This window comes from Chelonoidis abingdonii, chromosome 11 (assembly GCF_003597395.2).
Source record: "Chelonoidis abingdonii isolate Lonesome George chromosome 11, CheloAbing_2.0, whole genome shotgun sequence".
NCBI classification, from domain to species: domain Eukaryota; kingdom Metazoa; phylum Chordata; order Testudines; family Testudinidae; genus Chelonoidis; species Chelonoidis abingdonii.
In genome coordinates this window covers 24998950-25017321 of record NC_133779.1, presented here as the reverse complement: position 1 = coordinate 25017321, position 18372 = coordinate 24998950, and the positions used below count along the sequence as shown (strand labels likewise).

The 18372-nt window shown below is 57.2% G+C and overlaps 5 protein-coding genes across 6 annotated transcripts in view; 2 read left to right on the top strand and 3 right to left on the bottom strand.

Moving 5' to 3' along the window:
- Nucleotides 1-8827, bottom strand: part of LOC116836057 (dnaJ homolog subfamily C member 3-like) — a 17532-nt gene extending 8705 nt beyond the window's left edge. Inside the window, 8 exon segments of the mRNA XM_075070656.1 lie at nt 399-504; nt 1116-1235; nt 1444-1625; nt 2342-2675; nt 2816-2892; nt 8313-8439; nt 8725-8755; nt 8758-8827. Coding sequence (XP_074926757.1) covers nt 399-504; nt 1116-1235; nt 1444-1625; nt 2342-2675; nt 2816-2892; nt 8313-8439; nt 8725-8755; nt 8758-8788 — 1008 coding nt within the window. The 5' untranslated portion in view covers nt 8789-8827.
- LOC116836046 (uncharacterized) overlaps nt 1-18372 on the bottom strand; it is a 441820-nt gene that overhangs the window by 275722 nt on the left and 147726 nt on the right.
- Nucleotides 1-18372, top strand: part of LOC116836047 (uncharacterized) — a 445785-nt gene that overhangs the window by 315240 nt on the left and 112173 nt on the right.
- LOC116824745 (uncharacterized) overlaps nt 1-18372 on the bottom strand; it is an 864335-nt gene that overhangs the window by 842446 nt on the left and 3517 nt on the right. The window lies entirely within an intron of this gene.
- On the top strand, nt 12417-13609 carry ADAT3 (adenosine deaminase tRNA specific 3). Its single transcript, XM_032799422.2, is given in 5 exon segments — nt 12417-12661; nt 12663-12873; nt 12876-13129; nt 13449-13521; nt 13524-13609. Coding segments are annotated over 5 exon segments (786 nt in total). The 5' UTR covers nt 12417-12499.

Here is an 18372-nt window from a genome sequence, read left to right as displayed (position 1 = left end):
GCATCTCAGCGCCGGGCAAGGAATCCGGGTATACACAGCCCCGTGCCCCACCCCAGAGGTGGTCGCATCTCAGCGCCGGGTGAGGAATCTGGGTATACACAGCCCCCACGCCCCACCCCAGAGGTAGCCACATCTCAGCACCGGGCAAGGAATCCGGGTATACACAGCCCCCATGTCCCACCCCAGAGGTGGCCGCATCTCAGCGCCAGGCAAGGAATCCGGGTATACACAGCCCCCATGTCCCACCCCAGAGGTGGCTGCATCTCAGCGCGGGGCGAGGCGTCTGCACCCAAACAGCCGTCCCAACCCTGCTGTTTGTGTCTCCCACCCCCGGGGGGCGCTCCCACAGGCTCTCCCTGCAGCATGCGGGGCGGACGTGGGTGCGAGGCTGGGCTCACCTTGGACAGGCAGTGACAGATGCGTGCCTTGGCCTTGACGACATAAACCTCCACGTGTGGCTCCGTCTTCATGGCCGCTTTGTACTTGTCGATGGCTTCCTCGTACCTGGCCCCAGGAACGGCACAGGTCACCGGCCAGTGGGGCTCGAGCGGGCAAGAGGGCGGGGAGGGAAACGGAGCACCCAGAACATGCCAGACCTAGAACCGGGGGCGGGAGGCTTCCGGGGCAAAGGGTCAGAGGAAGAGATCCCAGAATACCCGCCTGCCCTCAGGATTCCTGTATAAACAGCCCCCATGCCCCACCCCAGAGCTGGCTGCATCTCAGAGTTGGGCGTGGAGTCCCAGTATAAACAGCCCCCATGTCCCACTCCAGAGGTGGCCGCATCTCAGGACCGGGTGAGGGGTCCCAGTATAAACAGCGCCCATGTCCCACCCCAGAGCTGGCTGCATCTCAGAGCTGGGTGAGGGGTCCCTGTATAAACGGCCCCCGTGTCCCACTCCACAGCTGGCCGCATCTCAGCGCTGAACGAGGGGTCCCTGTATAACCAGCCCCCGCGTCCCACCCCAGAGGCAGCTGCATCTCAGCCCCTCCAATCCAGGGGTTGCTCCCCAGAGATGCAGCGGAGGGGTAGGGGGGATTTCAAGGCACCCCCTACAGCCACACCCTGCCTCTCATGCCCCCCGGCTTTATGGTAAGCGGGTGGGTCAGGCCGTCACCTCTGTGCTCGGACATGCTCCTCGGCCGATTCCAGCTGCTTGGAGAGCTTCTTGACCTGCTTGTAGTGGGCGAAGCAAGCCCTGTCGTCCTGGTCCAGCTTGAGACATTCACGCACCTGCCTGGAGAGGGGAGACCGGGACAGGTGGAACGAGGGGCTGGGAGACGCGGGGGTCCCCCAAGATCCCCCCCAAGATCCTGGCGCATCCGGGCGGGGCTCAGAGCCAAAGCCTGTCGCCTCTGGGGCAGGGTTTCAAGGTGGCCTGGTGGGGGAGGTTCCTCGTACCCGCCCCCAGACATCCCACGCCGCCTCGTGCCCCCCCAACTCACGCCAGGGCCTCCTCGTGCTCCCCCAGGCCGTAGTAGAGCTGGCTGAGCTTAAGGAAGGCCGCCCGGTTGTCGGCACGGAGCTTGGTGGTGGGTTTCAGGTCCAGGATGGCCTGGCCGTAGTCACCCAGCAGGAGGTGGCACTCGGCGCGCAGCTCCTTGGCATCGGGGTCCCACGGGGAGATCTGCAGCCAAGGGAGCAAAGGTGAGAGGGGCTGGACCCCGCCTGGCCTGAGGGCGAACTGCACCCTGGGAAAGGGGGCTTTATGGTGTCCTTCCACCAGAGAGGGGAAACTGAGGCAGGGCCTGAGGCCGGGTTCAGGGGGACCCACTGCCAGCCCCTTTGTTCCAGATCCCCCTGGCTGTTTAAGAAGGCGGCAGGGGGACCGAATTGCTCTATGGTTTCACATTCATACTTCCAAGCCCAACACCTGATACTTCGCCCAACTTTTCTGCCCAGTCGGTCCGGGCTGTTCCTCCACCGCCCCAAGCTCTGGCGCAAGGCCTCAGCCGGCCCAGGGGGATTGCACAGGGCGCTGCGTTTGGAAATGCCGCCGCGTTGCCCCGTGTCGGGCGCCTCATCCCCCCATTCTCCGCGATGGGCCGGGCTTCCCGGCTGGACCGCATCTCCCATGATGCACCACAGCCAGGGACTCCCATCATGCCCCATCTTCCCTCCCCACAAGTGCCGTGTACCATGGGAGATGTAGTTCAGGCCAGACTCCCAGGGCAGATATCATGGCACGCATCCATGGGGGGGGGGCAGGCATCCTGGGTCCATGGCTGTGGTGTCATGGAATGTAGTTGGGCCAGACTCCCAGGGGCAGATATCATGGAGCATCAATGGGGGGGGCTCTCCTGGGGAGTTGCTGGAGACAGTTGACAGACTAAGACATCACACCTGAGTTGTGGATTTGCTCATGGAATGTAGTCCAAGCTGGGACCCTAACAGGTGAAGCGAGTTGTTGATGGCACCAAAGACGGCCCGTGAGGGGTGATCAAAGCACTCTGAACAGCTCGGCAGCCAGCGCCCCTCTGCTCCAGCTCTCAGAACGGTGCGATCGCCCGCGGAGGGGGAGCCTTCCCTCCCGCACACACCTCGAGGCTCGCCCGAGATGCCGATGCTCCCAGTGTAGTCTGTCCTTGATAGGCTGCCCGGCACTCTGCATGGTTCACTTCCAGCTCGTGAGCCTGCAGCTTGGGTTAGCTCCTTGTGGCCGGGAATCGCATCTGAGCTGCGGGGGCATGAAGGGGGAGAAAAAACCAACAAGATTGGGTGCCAGCGGGAGCCCTCCGGAAAGGGGTCCCCGGCCATGCCCTTTGGACAGAGGTTCCTTCCCACGCTCTCACAAGGGGTCCCTCTCGGGTCACTCACCACGCTGTCGAAGTCCTGCTTGGCTGCTCCGTGTTGCCCTGCTCTCCAGGAAGATGTGCCGCCTCCTGCAGCCTGGCCTGGGAGGAGAGATGAGCGAGAGCAGATTCCGGGTGAAGACCTCGGCAATGACCGATTCAAACCGGCCCCTCCGATCGAGGCAAACTCTTGAACGCTTAAGCCCGGGTTGTGCTCCCGGCACCGCGCGCATCAGGCCTAAACCGCTACCCGGATGTGCCCGCTTGGTTTCCACCGGAGTGTTTGCTAAAGCCACCGAGGGAGAACTACGTGGCACGGGAAAGTCAAGGCTATTTAATATTTCGGACTAGCGCCTTCATCTATGGAGCTCAAGCGCCCGTGCAGAGGAATCGCGTCATTATCCTGTTTGACCAATTCGGGAACTGAAGGCACAGCGGTCTCAAATTTTCTTTTTTTTTTGCTGGGACCCCCTTGGAAAATATTCAGGGCTCTGAAACTTCCCCTCTCCCCCTGCATACCAGCCACCTGACTTCTGCGCTGCTGCTGGGGGCGGTGCTGTTCGTGCGTGGAGCGATCAGCTAGCCAGCTCGCTTGCTTCTCCGATCACCCAGCTCGGAAGGGGTCGGCGCGTCAACCCCGCATGGCTGGCTCCGGAAGGCCCGGCAACTTGCAGCTTCCCTCAGACCCCAGCTTGATGAACCCCCGGCCTAGATTTTTAGGGGCATTCTACCTTAAAAAAAAAAAACCTCAAAAATTGGCTGAAGTGTGACTTTTAAAATCACACAGAACAGCATTCCTCCCAGGATGCGGATGGCTGCAATCAGCGCCCCCGCCAGCCCGTCGGCTGATCGGTGTCAGGCAGGGCTTAAAAACTGAGTGTGGACTGGAGTCTGCGCTCTCAGATTAGCTGTTTTGCCAAGCAACTTGTAGCCCCAAATCGAGTTGCCCTGGCCTAGACCAGGCTGTGAGGTTTAATCGCAGCCTCACATCCCTCTAAGGCCGGCTCTGCTTAAAGAGGGAATCCATTCAGGAAAAACATCCATTCGAATTTAATGATCGCAGTGAGGGAATTTCCCATTTTAGCCCCGCTGACGTGATGGGCAAACTGAGGCAAAGTGATTTGCCCAGGTCAACAGTCGGGAACAGATCCGGGTCTCATAGACTAGGCCCACGCTGCTCAACAGGATCTTTTGCAATCACAACCGTGCTATCAGGGGCATCTCCCTTAGGTACCTTGAAAACTCTGTCCTAAAAAACCCAACACTATTTTAGGGAGAAGAAACACAGTTGATTTTTCAGAGTTTTAGCTGGCTCCTCGTTTGCACCTCACGCATACCGAAAGCAATGCACAGGACCTAGTTACTCCCAGCGAATGCGTTAGCCTCAGAGAGGGAAACTGAGGCAAGGGCACCCAGAGGATTCGAGAGCCTGGCGGTGAAAGCAATTTGGGGCTCTCCATAAAAAATGTTGCAATAGATAGAACTATATATTCTCATGGGCCCGCAGGGCCGGGGATTGCCTCTCCTGGGGCCCTAACGTGAGCATCGAAAGAGGCTGTGCATGGCCTCAGCCAACTGGGAGCGTCGGCGATCCCTAGCTCCCCAGTCATTGCTTAGTACTTGTTCTGGCACAAAACAGACAGCAAAGCTAATTTACAGCGTTTTGTCCACACGCCATCCAGCCGAACCGGTTTTGAGATCAGTTTTGCAGCTCAGGCGGCGGGATATTCTGAACAGCTGTGCTGTGCTCAGGCAAAGAAGAGAGACAGAATTCCCAGGACAGTCCAATGCTGGTTAGGCGATATCGCCACGGGAGACTGGTCGAGTCCCCGATCGCCACGGTTTTCGGCTCAGGGATTCAAGAGGGGGAATCTGGAGGCTAAGGTTCTTCTGTATTCGGCGGCCATCGCCGTGGGATCCTGCTCAGCTGCAGGGTTCCACCACTCCAGAAGGACGTGATGAACCGGAGAAGTTACAGGATATTCGAAGATTGCGAAAACAATGTCCAACGACACGGAACACGGAGATTGATCCGTTTAGCTTGACAGAGGGACGAGAGCGGTGACCATGACCACCATTTAAGAACAATGTCGAACAACAGCACACGAAATATGTTGCTATGAAGCTGGACAACTTCAGTCCAGAAATAAGACGTAACTTATGTCAATGAGGGTAAACTCACTACTGAACACCAACGCCCCGCCGTTGTTTAGATCTGATCGGCCTTGTTTCTCGATGAAGAGCGCTGCAATTAACCTGGAGATATTTGGGAGATCTCTGGCGTTTATTACAGCGACTAGATCAGGCGGTCGCACCTTATCAGAAGTGCTGTGTCGAGTCTTCATTTATCTACTCGATTATAAGGTTTTGCGGGCACGCACAGTCGGGCGCCGGCCCCCGCACGCCGGCACGCCGGGCCACCCCGGGTCGCCCACATCAGCCCCGCCGGCCCGCATGCCCCCCGCGGGCGGCGGGGGGGGCCCGCCGCCCCGCCCACTCACGAGTGAATTATACATGAAGGACTCGAACACACTATTCTGAAAGCTTGTTGCCGACCCTCTGATCTAGCCTCTGTAATAAACTCCAGAATCTGTTCCATTATCTTCCAGGTTAAAAATTTGCAGGCTCTCACCGAAGAACTCATTCAATTTATCACCGGTTTTTTAACTACTTGCCCATGGTATCCTTGTGTTTTCCAGATCCCTCCTGTTTGGACATTTATCTTTTTTTATTTTTTTATTATTCAATTTTATTCAATCATTTTATATCTTGAATAGTTTGCCAGTGCAATAAATTTTTTTTTTTAGAGAGGTCTCTTTCTATACGTCTTAATAATTAGAACTAACTAGTGTTGTAGTAAGTGAAATAATGGTATTTTTAAAGTGTTAAGAAACTCTCAATTTTTTAAAAGGAAATCTCTAGACCGCCCCCAGAGCGGTGGCCAGACATGGGTGTGAGGACTATAATATTCAGGCCTGTTTGCAAAGGCCTAGACTTAGAACTTCAGCTAGTGTATAGATGTATAAAAAAACAGAATCAAGATCACTGTTGTCGCAATGGGCCTTTCCTCCTGTGAGGCTAAGGCCTTAGCCAACATGTCATTACGCCGCCCATAAGCCGGGAAGGTGTACCGTTGCAGCATTGCCTCACAATCCCCGAAACTGGCTCACATTGAAAATCCCAGTGTACGGGCTGATTAAGAATACAATCCTGTCTTGATATTCCTATCACCTCCAGAGAAAGGGAAGAACCTAAAAGATGTAAAAGGAAACTTAGTTTGATCGCATCCTGTCTGGCAAGAACTCACTGATCAATAGACACAGCTGGAAAACCCTTATGTCTGTATAGATGTAGCTGTAAAATCCTCACTTCTGTATTGTTTTGTATGTTTATTTGCATGGTCTCTGTCTGGTTCTGTGATTGTTTCTGTATAATTAATTTCGTTGGGTGTAAACCAATAAAGGTGGTGGAATATAATTGGTTAAATAACCATGTTACAGTATATTAGAATTGGTTAGTTAAATTTCAGTAAAATGATTGGTTAAGAAATAGCTAAGCAAAACTCAGGTTTTACTATATAGTCTGCAGTTAATCAGAAAGTGGGGGGGAATGGGAACAGGGACTGGGGATTGGGATCATGTTTTGCTAAAGGGGGAAATGGGAACAGGGACACAGGCAAGGCTCTGTGGTGTCAGAGCTGGGAAGGGGGACACTAAGGAAGGAAACTAAAATTATGCTTGCTAAAAGTTTACCCCAATAAACATTAAATTGTTTGCGCCTTTGGACTTTGGGTATTGTTGCTCTCTGTTCATGCGAAAAGGACCAGGGAAGAGAGAGGGTGAAGGAAGAAGCCCCCTAACATCTTGGTGCCATGACTCAGATGCAGCCTGTAAGTCCCCCTCCCCAACAGTCCGCACAGCTGCTTGGAGCGGGTATAGTGAACTCTCGTGATGGTAGTTGCGGGTTCTGGCAAGCCAGGGAAAAGGATTTTTTGGATAAGGAAGAACCAGGGCCCGTTCCAGGTTCAGGAGTCAGCCTGGGATGAGATTCAGAAGGAAATGGGGGAAGTGTTAGGGGACCTCGAGGAGCCCACCCACTTTGGTATATGGGTAGTGGAAGAAGGTCCCAGGCCATGGGGACTGGACGCCTTGCAGGGAAAGGAGGCACTTCAGTCCACTTGTGAGAGGTATGAAGTAAGGGCAGCAGTATGGGAAGCTGCCAGTGATCTTTCAGGTTTGGTGCTGTTTCAGCAGGGGCTGCTGAAGTGTTGCAAATTAGTTAGGGTGGTTAAAGATGATTTGGCACAACAGGGTTTAGAGTCAGAAGCAGAGTTAACGGACACCTTTAGAGACAGGAGCTGGGACTTAGTCCTGGGGGAGTGGAGGAAAAAAAAAGAAAAAGGTTTCAAAGTGAAAAATGGCAGGGTTTGCAGGAGCCCGTAACAACCCCCACTCTTCTCCCAGAGCCAGGATGAGAACCTGGGGGTGAGGGTTCCCAGCTGTTTCAACCCGGGGAGCCTACTCTTGGTTCAGAGCTAACTATATCCTTTTCTTTCCTTCTTTCCCTCACTTTACTTAATTTGCTGCTGGTAGCCTGTACTTTAAACTGACCTAACAGGCTTAATTGGTTTCTTTCCAACTCTTCCCCCTCCTCTCCACACCTTTGTTGCTCTGAAGTTTTAATGGAGGGCACTTTCAATGCTTCTGTGAAATGTTTTTGGGCTTTGTTTGTTTGTTTTTGTACAAAGGATGATTTAGGTCAGCTGTATTCCACTGGAATTTTTAAGGTCAAAAATCCATGGGCCACCATGGAAACAAATGTTTTCCTGCCTTTTGAACAGCCTCAAGGTAAAGACAGCACAGGTTAAGGCAGCTGTGGTGGCTAAGCTGTTAGAAACAAAGTGCACTACCTTAAAAAACTCAATGTAAAAGCAGGTAATTTTAAAAAGTAAGTTAAAAGTTAGAAGTACCTTTTGCAAAAATTAATAATGCAGGGTTTAAAAAAAAGTAAACATTTAAAAGTTGTAAAAATGGCACAGGTAACTGGACAGTGAGTCCCACTGAAAATCAGCTCACATGCCGCTTTCGGCACCTGTGCCATAGGTAGCTTACCCCTGGGCGAGATGCTCAGAGTGGTCCTTTCCGGCCTTGGGATCTACGAATCCGGGTCTCCCACCCCCCCGAGTTGAGCGCTGTGACCTCCCAGGGGACTTAACTTGGTGTTAAGTACGTCAGTCATCCTTCAGAGAGACCGCTCGCCTGGGCTACGGGCGCGGGGACCTGACCCGGGGTGCCATCCTGAGAACAAATCGCCTTTTTCTGACCAAAACAAATTCTCCATCGGGCAATTCCCGACCAGCTCTGGCTGGAACAGATCAGCAGCCGGGAGGGGGCTGAGACAACGGCCTTGGAGGGCCAAGCATTGCCCAGTTCAGAAGGGACACGGCCCATGTTCCCCCAGGAGGGGAGCAGTGAAAGTAACTGACCGTTAGCTAGTAAGGGAGAAGAGCAGGTGGGACTTACGGCCAGGAAATCCGGCTTGAGCTCAATGGCCTTCGACAGGTCGGGCAGCGCCGAGCGGAACTTGCCCATAGCCAGGTAGATGGTGGCGCGCTTGTAATAGGTGAGATAATTCTTGGGGTCACCTTCTGCAGGAGGGAGAATATGTTACCGGAGTCCTGGCCCCGCCCCCTGTCACCTAGCCCCGCCCCCCATCACCTAGCCCCGCCCCGGTTCTGTTCTCCATGCACAGCCCCGCCCACTTCCGCCCTCACTACCTGCCCAATGCTGTCCCCCCAAAGCCCCTCCTGGCGCTAGTTCCCGCCCACTGCCCCAGGGCACCCCGCTGCTCTGGCACAGCGGCAAGCGCGGAGGAGGCTGGCAGCCGCCGTGCTCCTTGGCCAGCCGGCGCCACCCCGGCACGCGCACTCACCAGACGGCAGAGTGGTAGTGAGACAGCCGCTCGCCAGCTGTCCGGCTGCCAGCAGCTTGCGCCCCATTTCCAGTGGTTCTCGATCTCGGCCTGCCGGAGGCCAGCAAACCTGTACAGAAAAGTGGCTCAACGTCACTGGGCCCCGCTGAATCCCCGCTCCCTGACCCGATCTACGCACGGCTCTGGTAGTCAGAGCACCGCAGGGGCATCTCGCCACTCTCCCCCACTCCAGCATCTGGGGGGTCTAACCATCCCCGTTCCTTTGAAAAATCTCCAGTGCAGAGCTTCCACCCCTTCCGAGGCAGCAGCATTGTCCATTGCCGCTAGTTGGCCACACGACCCTTCCTATGCATGCCCCCTCCTCCCTGGCTCCTATCATGTCACTGCCTATACTCGTCCAGCCCGCCATTCTATCAGCCCTGCCTCACTCTCCTCCTGGCACGCCCCATTCTATCAGCCCTGCCCTCACTCTCTGGCACGCCCCATTCTATCAGCCCCTTGCCCTCACTCTCCTGGCCACGCCCCCATTCTATCAGCCCTGCCCTCACTCTCCTGCCACCCCCATTCTATCACAGCGCCTCGCCTCGACTCTCCTCACGCCCATTCTATTAGTCCCTGCCTCTACTCCTGCCACGCCCTTCCATTCTATCACTGCCCAGCTCTCCTTCACCCTCTCACCTGCCATCACCGCACGCTATCACCGCTGTCTCATCTCCTGTCCACCCCCATTTCTATCAGCCTCCTACACTCCTGGCTTCACGCACATTCTATCATCCCCGCCCTCACTCTCCTGCGCTCGCCCCATTCTATCAGCCCGCGCTCCACCTCTCTGCCTGCCCAGACCCCCATCCCCCTTCAACACTAGCTCCGCCACTCTCCTTGGCCTTGCCCCCTTGGTATTCCTGCTTCTAGATCCACTCTTCCCACTCCTGTCACTTTGCAACGCTCTACCTGACCTACCCGCTCTCCATTCCGCCCCCTCCCACCACAACCCACCCCACTCCTCCACCCCGTCCTGCACAACCCACCCACTTTCGCCGCCACCCCCACCACCGGCCCATTTCTCCTACCCCCCCCACCCACTCTCAGGCCCCGACTCTTTCCGCCATGTAGGAGGTAGCCCTGTCGGTGGTGTCGATCCATTTGGGGCCTTTGTCTTACGCAGGTGCCTGTCCCTGCCCTCTCGATTTTCAGCATTGCTTCCGTCCTCTGTGGGGGGGGGGATGCACAACGGTGGGAGGAGCTCAGGGGGTGAGCAAAGAACAAGCTGGTAAGTGAGGGGTGGGCCAGCAGGAGAGGGGGGTTCAGATACGCAGTCGTCGGGGGGCGGGGCCACTGGAGAAAAGGGGGCGGGGTCCAAGTGTGGAAGGTGGTCATTTCCCAGGTGGGGGTGGGGTAGGGGAGGGGGCGGGCCAGGCAGAGGCTGGTTTGTTATGGGTAGGGCGGGCTAGGAGGCCAGGGGGGGGCCAATGGGCAGGGTGGTCGTTCCAGTGTGGGGGTCGAGATTTAGGGGGCGGGGCCAATTGGAAGGTGGTATTCCAGGTGGGTTGTGGCATAAGGACCCAAGGGGCGGGCCAGAGGTAGCGTCGGGGCTGGGCCTGTAGGGGAGGGGCGGGGCCAACGGAGAAAGGGGCGGGCAAGCCGCGCAGTTGAGGGGGCCCGACACGGCGAGGAGGGTACTCCAGGGCTTAGTCATGGTTATTTGGGAGCTGCAGTTCAGCAGACGCAGAGCAGGGAGGCCCCAGAGTCAGCCCCGCCCGCAGCGGCCACAAGCCCCAGCCGGCTTCCCGCCCGGGCATCCAATAGCACCCTCTCGGCGCAAGCCCCGCAGCTTCCGCATACCGCAACCTTCCGCCTGCTCTGTGCGCGTTGTCCGTACTCTCCGTGGTTTACTACGTCACTTCCGTCGGCCCTTCCGTGGCCGTCTGCGCGCTACTGGTTACGGGCGCGGCCTCCTCCGCTTCTGGCCGGCTGCGATTCTCTTATGCCCCGGAGGAACCCGCGGCCCCACCGCTCTGTTCCTCAGGCTTCCCCGCTCTCCCGCCGTGCGCGAGTTTGACCAATCGGGTAGGCGCTACTACTGTGCGCGGCAGCGCCGGGAGCCAAATGGGCGCGTAGGAGCGGGACATGGTGGGTCGGGTCCCTGGGATCTTGTGATTGGCGAGGGTGCCGGTGAGGGATGGGGTAAGGAGGGTCCGGGAGGGGAGAATCTGGGGGGCTGCTGTGGGGGCATGGGCTAAGGGGCCCGGGGGGGCAGGGACAAGGGGTCTGGGTGGATCGTGGGGGCAGAGACAGGGGCTGGGTGGATCGTTTGGGGGGCAGGGACAATGGCCCGGGGTGTCAGGGATCAAGGGTCTGGTGGGGATTGTGGGGGCAGGGACGGGGCTCTCCGTGGGCAGGTAGACAATGGGGTCTGGTGGATGCGTTGGGGTGCATGGACATTAGGGTTTCCAAGAGATCTTGGGGCAGGGGATAGGGCCCTGGGTAGATCTTGGGTCGGCAGTGTGACAGTAGGAGCCCTGGGGGGGCAGGTGGACATTAAGGGGTCTGGGGGGATTTGGGGGTCAGGGAGAAGGGGGCTCTCAGTGGTGTCAGTGGATCCATGGGATCTTGGGGTGCTGGACACAGTCTGCTGGAGGTGATCTGTGGGGCAGTGTTATCAAGGGGTTCTGGTGGGGATCTTGGGGGCAGGAATCAAATGGTCTGGAGGGCAGGGTAAAGGGGCCGGTGGAGATTTGGGGATCAGGTGTTACATAGGAGTTCTGGGGGGTATCTGGGCAGTATCAGGGAGAAGGGGTTCCTTGGGGGCTAGTGGATGTTGTGGTCATGGGGATGGGGAATTTCTTGGGGTCTGGTGACAGAGGGTCTGGTAGAGGGGATCTGGGGGCTGTGGAGTGGGAACGTGTGAAAGTTATGTCTGGGGAGCCCCCAGGTGGGAGGGGAAGCCCCCCATGTTGGGGGGAAGGGAGGAGTCATTGAGAGAGGGGAGCCCCCCATGTGAAAGGGGGCAGGGAGCAGGTCACTGAGGGGCCTCCCTGCATGGGGGGGTGGGGAGTGCCTGGGGGATCATTGGGGCTGAGGGAGGGGAGTTCCCCCCATGAAGGGGAAGGGGGTGTTCATTGGGGGAAGTCCCTCTCGGGGGAGGGGTCAGAGGTGAACGCCCCTGAGAAGGGAAGGGGGTGGCTGGGGGGGAAGTTGAGGTATCTGAAGAACCCCCACCCCTCCATGGAGGTGGGTGAGAAGGCCTTGAGGGGAGAGACAGCCCCCCCCCCCCAGCAGGGGAAGGGGTGTGTGGCTGGGGGGGAAGGTTGGGGTCATTCAGGAGGTGCCCCCGACGTGGGGGGGAAGGGATGTGGCAGCATCTGGGGCTGAGGGAGGGGGATGGGTCAGTGGGGCCGGGAGAGGAGAGCCCCCTATGTGAAAGGGGTGGGGGGCTGGGACGAGGTCACTGGAAAGCCCCTCTTGTAGAGGGGAGGGGACTCATTGGGGCGATCTACATTGAAAGGGCGGGGGTGGGGGCTGCCGACTTCGCCCCCGTGTGGAAGGGGAACTGGGGGGTTGTGGGAATGGGAGTCCCAGGAGGAGAAGGGGGGAGAAGCCCCCCTGATCATGCCCCTGAATCAGGAGCACGGAGGGTCAGGATTAGGGGCTGATCCTGAGGGGTGAGGACCCCGCAGGGCTGGATCCTGGGGCCCGGGATACGGTGCTGCACCCCGATGTCCAAGCCGTTCCCCTGCCCCCCAACTCCCCCTCTCTCCCCCCAGCAGGCCGTGGGGCGATGGAGCCAGACTGCAAGCGCAGGAAGATGGAGGAGCCCGCGGACCCCCCGTGGGAGCCGTTGCTGGTGCTGCCCGAGCTGGAGTCGCAGGAGGTGGAGCTGAGCCCGGCCTACGCCGCCCTCCTTGTGCTGGCTGCTTCGGATCTCGAGACGTCCCGCTGGTGTTGCGGGTGAGCTGGCGGCCGCCCCGCTCCCCCTGACGGAGCTCTCCACACCTGACAGCGGGTGCGGGCGGCGGGGGGACACCCAGCCGCTTGGAGCTCTCCTCTGCCCGGTCCGCCGCTTCGCGGTGGCGCCTTTTCTGCGAGTACGCTGGCTGTGTAGTATCCTCCCGACGGTGCGTGTGGACGTCGACGGCTGGGGGACCTTCCTGGTGAGGTGCCTGCCCGGCCCCCTCTCACCCGGCCTCCAGTTTCGATGGCGGCTGCCCGCACTGGGGCCATCGGCTCTTCTGCACGAGCACAAACGGTACCAGCCAGGCTGGCCGGCGCGCTTCTCAGCCCTCCAGGACAGGCGGCCATGTGCAAGCCACAATGTGAGCAGCGCCGTTTCCGGATTGTTTGCTTCGGCTTGCTCGGGGTGCGAGCCTTTGGCATGTGCCGGTCGGCGCCGCGGGTGATCCGGGTCAGGGTGCGGGGTCTGTGTCGGTGGGGCAACGATCTTTGCCGTGACGGCCTCTCACTCCTGCTGCCTCCGTTCTCGGCATATCGCGCGCCGGTTTATTGGTTCTGCGATCGACCTGGTTGCCCCTCGCGGCGTTAGGCTGGTAGGGCCGATCTAGTCTACGCCGGTAACATCTCTGCCTGCTCCTTCCTGCCGCCGGCCGGGCTCTGCTCCTGCCTGGCAGAGTTGGCTTCTCCTTCTAGATCGTTGGCACCCGCTTACGACTTCTGTTCCTACTGGCGGGATGGCCCTGCGCATGTGCGCTATGGCCCTGGTGCACGCCTAGAATCCCAGCGCGTCTTCATCTTACGGCGCGGTCTTCCTCTACATTCTGGGGCCTTTAGGGTCCGGCTTATACCGCCTCACGGCTACCAGGACCTTCAACCACGCTACGTATTGGTCTTTCCGGGCGTCATGGAGGGGCCCGCCTTGGCTGGGTCCGGTTGAGTCCTCCGCTCTTGCTAGCGTCCCGGGGCGCTTTTTCTGGCGCTTTGGTTTTTCTGATCCTTTGGTTTTAAAAAGGAGCTGGGAACATCGTGGTTGGTTGGGTTTTTTTTAAATATAGTCGTTTTAACGGGACTGGCTGTGATATGTTGCCTGGGTCGGGCCACAATTCTGTGCCCTTTGTGTGTGGGTGCTTGGGTGTGATTGTTGGTGACTCTTGGCAGACCGGGCCCATGGAGGGGTTTAGGAGAAACTTTTCCTCTTGGTGGATCTGCCCCTTCGCCCGTGGGGCTCTGCGAGCTGAGTCATGTGGCCTACGGGGCATTAGCAGGGGCCTGAGAGCAGTGAGTGTCCCTATTTTTTTTTTTCTTTCAATGCGGCTCATTTTTTCTCATTCTTCCCACCCACTTTTCTTTTTTTTCTTAGCCACTTGTTGTCCCAGAGAATGCGGCTGTTGAAATGCTTGTCTGGCAGGTGATTCACGTGGGGGGGGGTGGGGTGGAGATTTGTTGCCGTGAACCTCCCATGCACCAAGGGCTCCTCACTTTTTGCTTTTTATTCATTTTTTTTTTTTTTTTTTTTTTGTTTGTTGCCCGGCGACCTCCAGTGTTTTTCCCGGGGGGAGATGGAGCCAGTGTTTCCCTCGTGAAGGTGACAGATTCAGCCTACTCTAAAAGATGGGGACAACAGGGCCCCGCTCACAGGCCGCCCCACGTTGCAGCCCAGGCCGCCCCCGCCCACGCAGGCCCACCACGCCCACCGCAGCCGCCTCAGCCCCCGGCCCACCATGGCGGCGGCGGCCCGCCGCAGGCCCCCAGCCACGCGCTCGCGCGCCCCCACAGGCCAACTCCCCCGACCGCGCCGACGGCCCCGCTGCGGGGGGGTGCTCCACACCGCCCCCCAGTGCCTCCCCCTGCCTCCTGCTCACCTCCTTACCCCAACATATTGCACAAATGGCGTCCGATCCCACATAATCGGGATATGGGACAAAGGGTTAATATAGCGGGACGGGTCGCCGATTTAATCGGGAATCCTGGTTCACCCCAATTGTAGCAGAAACTCCGTGCCTCCTGGGCTGATGTAGGCGCAATGCGTAGCGACCAGAGAGCTGTGGGGGTGGGGGGGGGGATGTCCTGCCCTGGCCTGGAGAACCAACCAAATGAATCCCGCCCCCCTCGTGCGCTAGGGGAGAGGGACCCTCCGGAGATATAATTCTCAGTCATATAATTGGACGCTGATTAAAGGAATCAAGTACAGAGAATGACAGGACAGGAAGATAAATTAATGCCAGTCCTGTCGTTATGGAAAATAAGTCTCGTCAAACAAACCGTTTTCGCTCTTTGATGGAGACCACATGACAACTTGATTGATCCGGTAATTGCACAGGAGCAACTGAACTTAAAGCCGCGTGTGACAGGAAAGGAGGCTCAAAGAGCTCGGCTCATTTAGCCTAACCGAAGCGCAGGTTGGAGGGGGGTCCGGTCGCTCTCTACACAAAGACATCAGAGGGATAAATCCCAGGGAGGGAGAGGAATTATTTAAGCTCAGTACGCGAGTGGACACAAGAACAAATGGGTATAAACTGGACACTAGGAAGTTTAGACTTGAAATTAGACGAAGGTTTCTAACCATTAGAGGAGTGAAGTTCTGGACCAGCCTCCCAAGGGGAGCAGTGGGGGCAAAAGACACATCTGGCTTCAGGACTGAGCTTGATAAGTTTCTGGAGGGGATGGTATGATGGGAGAGCCTAATTTTGGCAATTAATTGATCTTGGATTATCAGCAGGTAAATATGCCCAATGGTCTGGGATGGGATGTTGGATGGGATGGGATCTGAGTTACTACAGACAATTCTTTCCTGGGTGCGGGTGGGTGAGTCTTGCCCACATTCTCAGGGTTAAGCTCAGGGGGTCTCAAACTTGGGGTTGTGACTCCTCAGTGGGTCACAAGGTTATTATGTGGGAGGTTGTGAGCTGTCAGCCTCCACCCCAAACCCCGCTCTGCCTCCAGCATTTATAATGGTGTTAACATATATTAAAAAGTGTTGTTAATTTATAAGGGGGGGGTCGCATTTAGGGGCACTATGTGAAAGGGGTCACCTGTGCAAAAGTTTGAGAACCACTGGTTTTGCCGATTGCCAGATTTGGGGTCGGGAAGGAATTTTCCTCCAGGGCAGATTGGCAGAGGCCTTGGAGGTTTTTCGCCCTCCTCTGCCGCATGGGACACGGGTCACTTGCTGGAGGCTTCTCTGGATCTTGAGGTCTTCAAACCACGATTTGAGGACTTCAGTAACTCGGACATAGGTTAGGGGTTTGTTACAGGAGCGGGTGGGCGAGATTCTGTGGCCTGCGTTGTGCAGGGGGTCAGACTAGATGATCATAATGGTCTGTTCTGACCTTAAAGTCTATGAGTCTGTGACCATAGACTTATAGGAGATCAGGGTTGGAAGGGACCTCAGGAGGCATCTAGTCCAACCCCCTGCTCAAAGCAGGACCAGTCCCCAACTAAATCATCCCAGCCAGGGCTTTGTCAAGCTGGGCCTTAGAAACCTCCAAGGAAGGAGATTCCACCACCTCCCTAGGGAACCCATTCCAGTGCTTCTCCACCCTCCTAGTGGAATAGTGTTTCCTAATATCCAACCTAAACCTCCCCCACTGCAACCTGAGACCATTGCTCCTTGTTCTGTCATCTGCCACCACCGAGAACAGTCTAGATCCATCCTCTTTGGACCCCCCTTCAGGTGCTGAAAGCAGCTATCAAATCCCGCCTCACTCTTCTCTTCTGCAGACTAAACAATCCCAGTTCCCTCAGCCTCTCATAAGTCATGTGCCCCAGACCTCTGATCATTTTTGTTGTCCTCCGCTGGAATCGCTCCAATTTTTCCACATCCTTCTTGCAGTGTAGGGCTTGTCTACATCTGAAATGCTACAACCGCAGAACCTCTCCTTTCAGCGCACGGTACGTAATCCACCCTCCCGCCCCCCGAGGTGGTAGCTTGGTCAACGGGAGATTAGATCAATTTAACTGGGCCACTCGGGGGTGGCTTTTCCACATCCCCGAGTGACGTCGTCGAGCAGCTTCATTTTCTAGTGCAGACCAGGCCCCACTAAAGCCTCAGTTTGCCTGTGTTGCGGGGGGACGTAGAAGGATTTAACCACCCAGTAGTGAAAGCGATGGAAGAAGGTCGATTTCAATTTGAGGCTGTAGCTCAGCGGTTCTCATTTTGTACCGGTGACCCTTTCACATAGCGAGCCTCTGAGTGCGACCCCCCTTTTCAATTAAAAACGTTTCTTTACATATTTAACACCATTATAAATGCTGGAGGCAAAGCGGGGTTTGGGGTGGAGGCTGACAGCTCACGACCCCCCACATAATCCTGAGGAGTCCCGACCCCCCCGGTTTGAGACCCCCGGCTGTAGCTTTAATATGGTCAATGATTTGGTTTCAGCATCCACCTGCTCCGTGTGGATTGCTCTGCCCAGATGAAGTCCTGCGGTCGGGGATTACGACTGAACGGCCGGACGCCCCTTCGGGTGCCTGTGTTAGGATCCATAAGGATTTAGTATCGGTCGTCCGGATGCGAAGACGGGATGAAACGGACGACTGGAATCCAATGCAATATCACGGTTCCCACTGATTGATTTGGTACCCTGGGCAAATTTGCACCCCGGCCCTCACAGATGTGGGCCCCCCCCATTGCCCCAGGCCTCCCCACCATCCCTTCCCCCCTAACCCCTACACTGGGCCAGCTTCACCCCTAATCCCTGCACCTCCCTCCTGAGCTCCCTGCATCCCCCTCCTGCACCCACGTGGGGAGCCTGACCTGGACGCAGGGAGCTCTGGTGTGTGTGTTGGGGGGACTGTGTGAAGGAGAGTGTGTGTGTGTGTGTGCGCACGCGCGCGCCTGAGTGAGGGAGTGCACTGTCTCTTTAAGAAAGGACCCTGAATTAGGCTTGTTCAGACACTAGCAGCTGCCGGCAGCTCCGGCCCCAGAGAGGCAGCAGCACACGCAGATTCCCCCTGTCCCGTCACCCCAGCACAGTGGAAATCGGGCAGCCCCCACCCCCAGAGCAGAAAGGAGGAGGCGCCCAGTCTGGAGTGGCCAGGGGTGACTCCAGGGACAAACAGAGGAGGGCCCCCCCTGCTCCGGAGGTGTCACCTGGCTCCCAAGTCTGGTCGTCCAACAGTCCCCCGCAGCTCGGGTCTCTCCCACGCCCCCACGCTGCTGCTTGCCTGCCTCCCGTGCCGCCTCCGTCAGCCCAGCGAGCCTCTGGGGAGGTCAGCTGGGAATGCAAACCCGGCTCCCCCTTGGGTGGGCCGCCCTGGGTGGGGTCCCTATAGCCCCCCCAAACTGCAGACAGCTGAGAACACTGCATCACATGACACTTTAAGAGGTGGAGGGATTGTGCAGATAAACTGCATGGCCCAGACGGAAGGTAACAGTTCTGGAAGGAGGGAACCTCTAAGTCACTCCATCTCCTTCTAGTGTCATAGAAGCCAAAATGGCACATTCCTCCCGCCCCCGGCTCCTGCTCCCGCTCCTCTTCGTTTAAAATTAATTTAAATATAATGAAAAAAATAACATTCCAAAAATAATTGCTCCAGCACAACCCAGAGCAACTGGGAATGATACAAGCAGCATCACTGGTGACGCTAACGGGAACTTTGCAATAGGAGGGAGGGTATAAATACGATGCTCCCAGTTGTGTGGCAAGAGGGACCCACTCCCAGGACTCGTGGGACAATGGAGTTGATAGAAAGGACAGT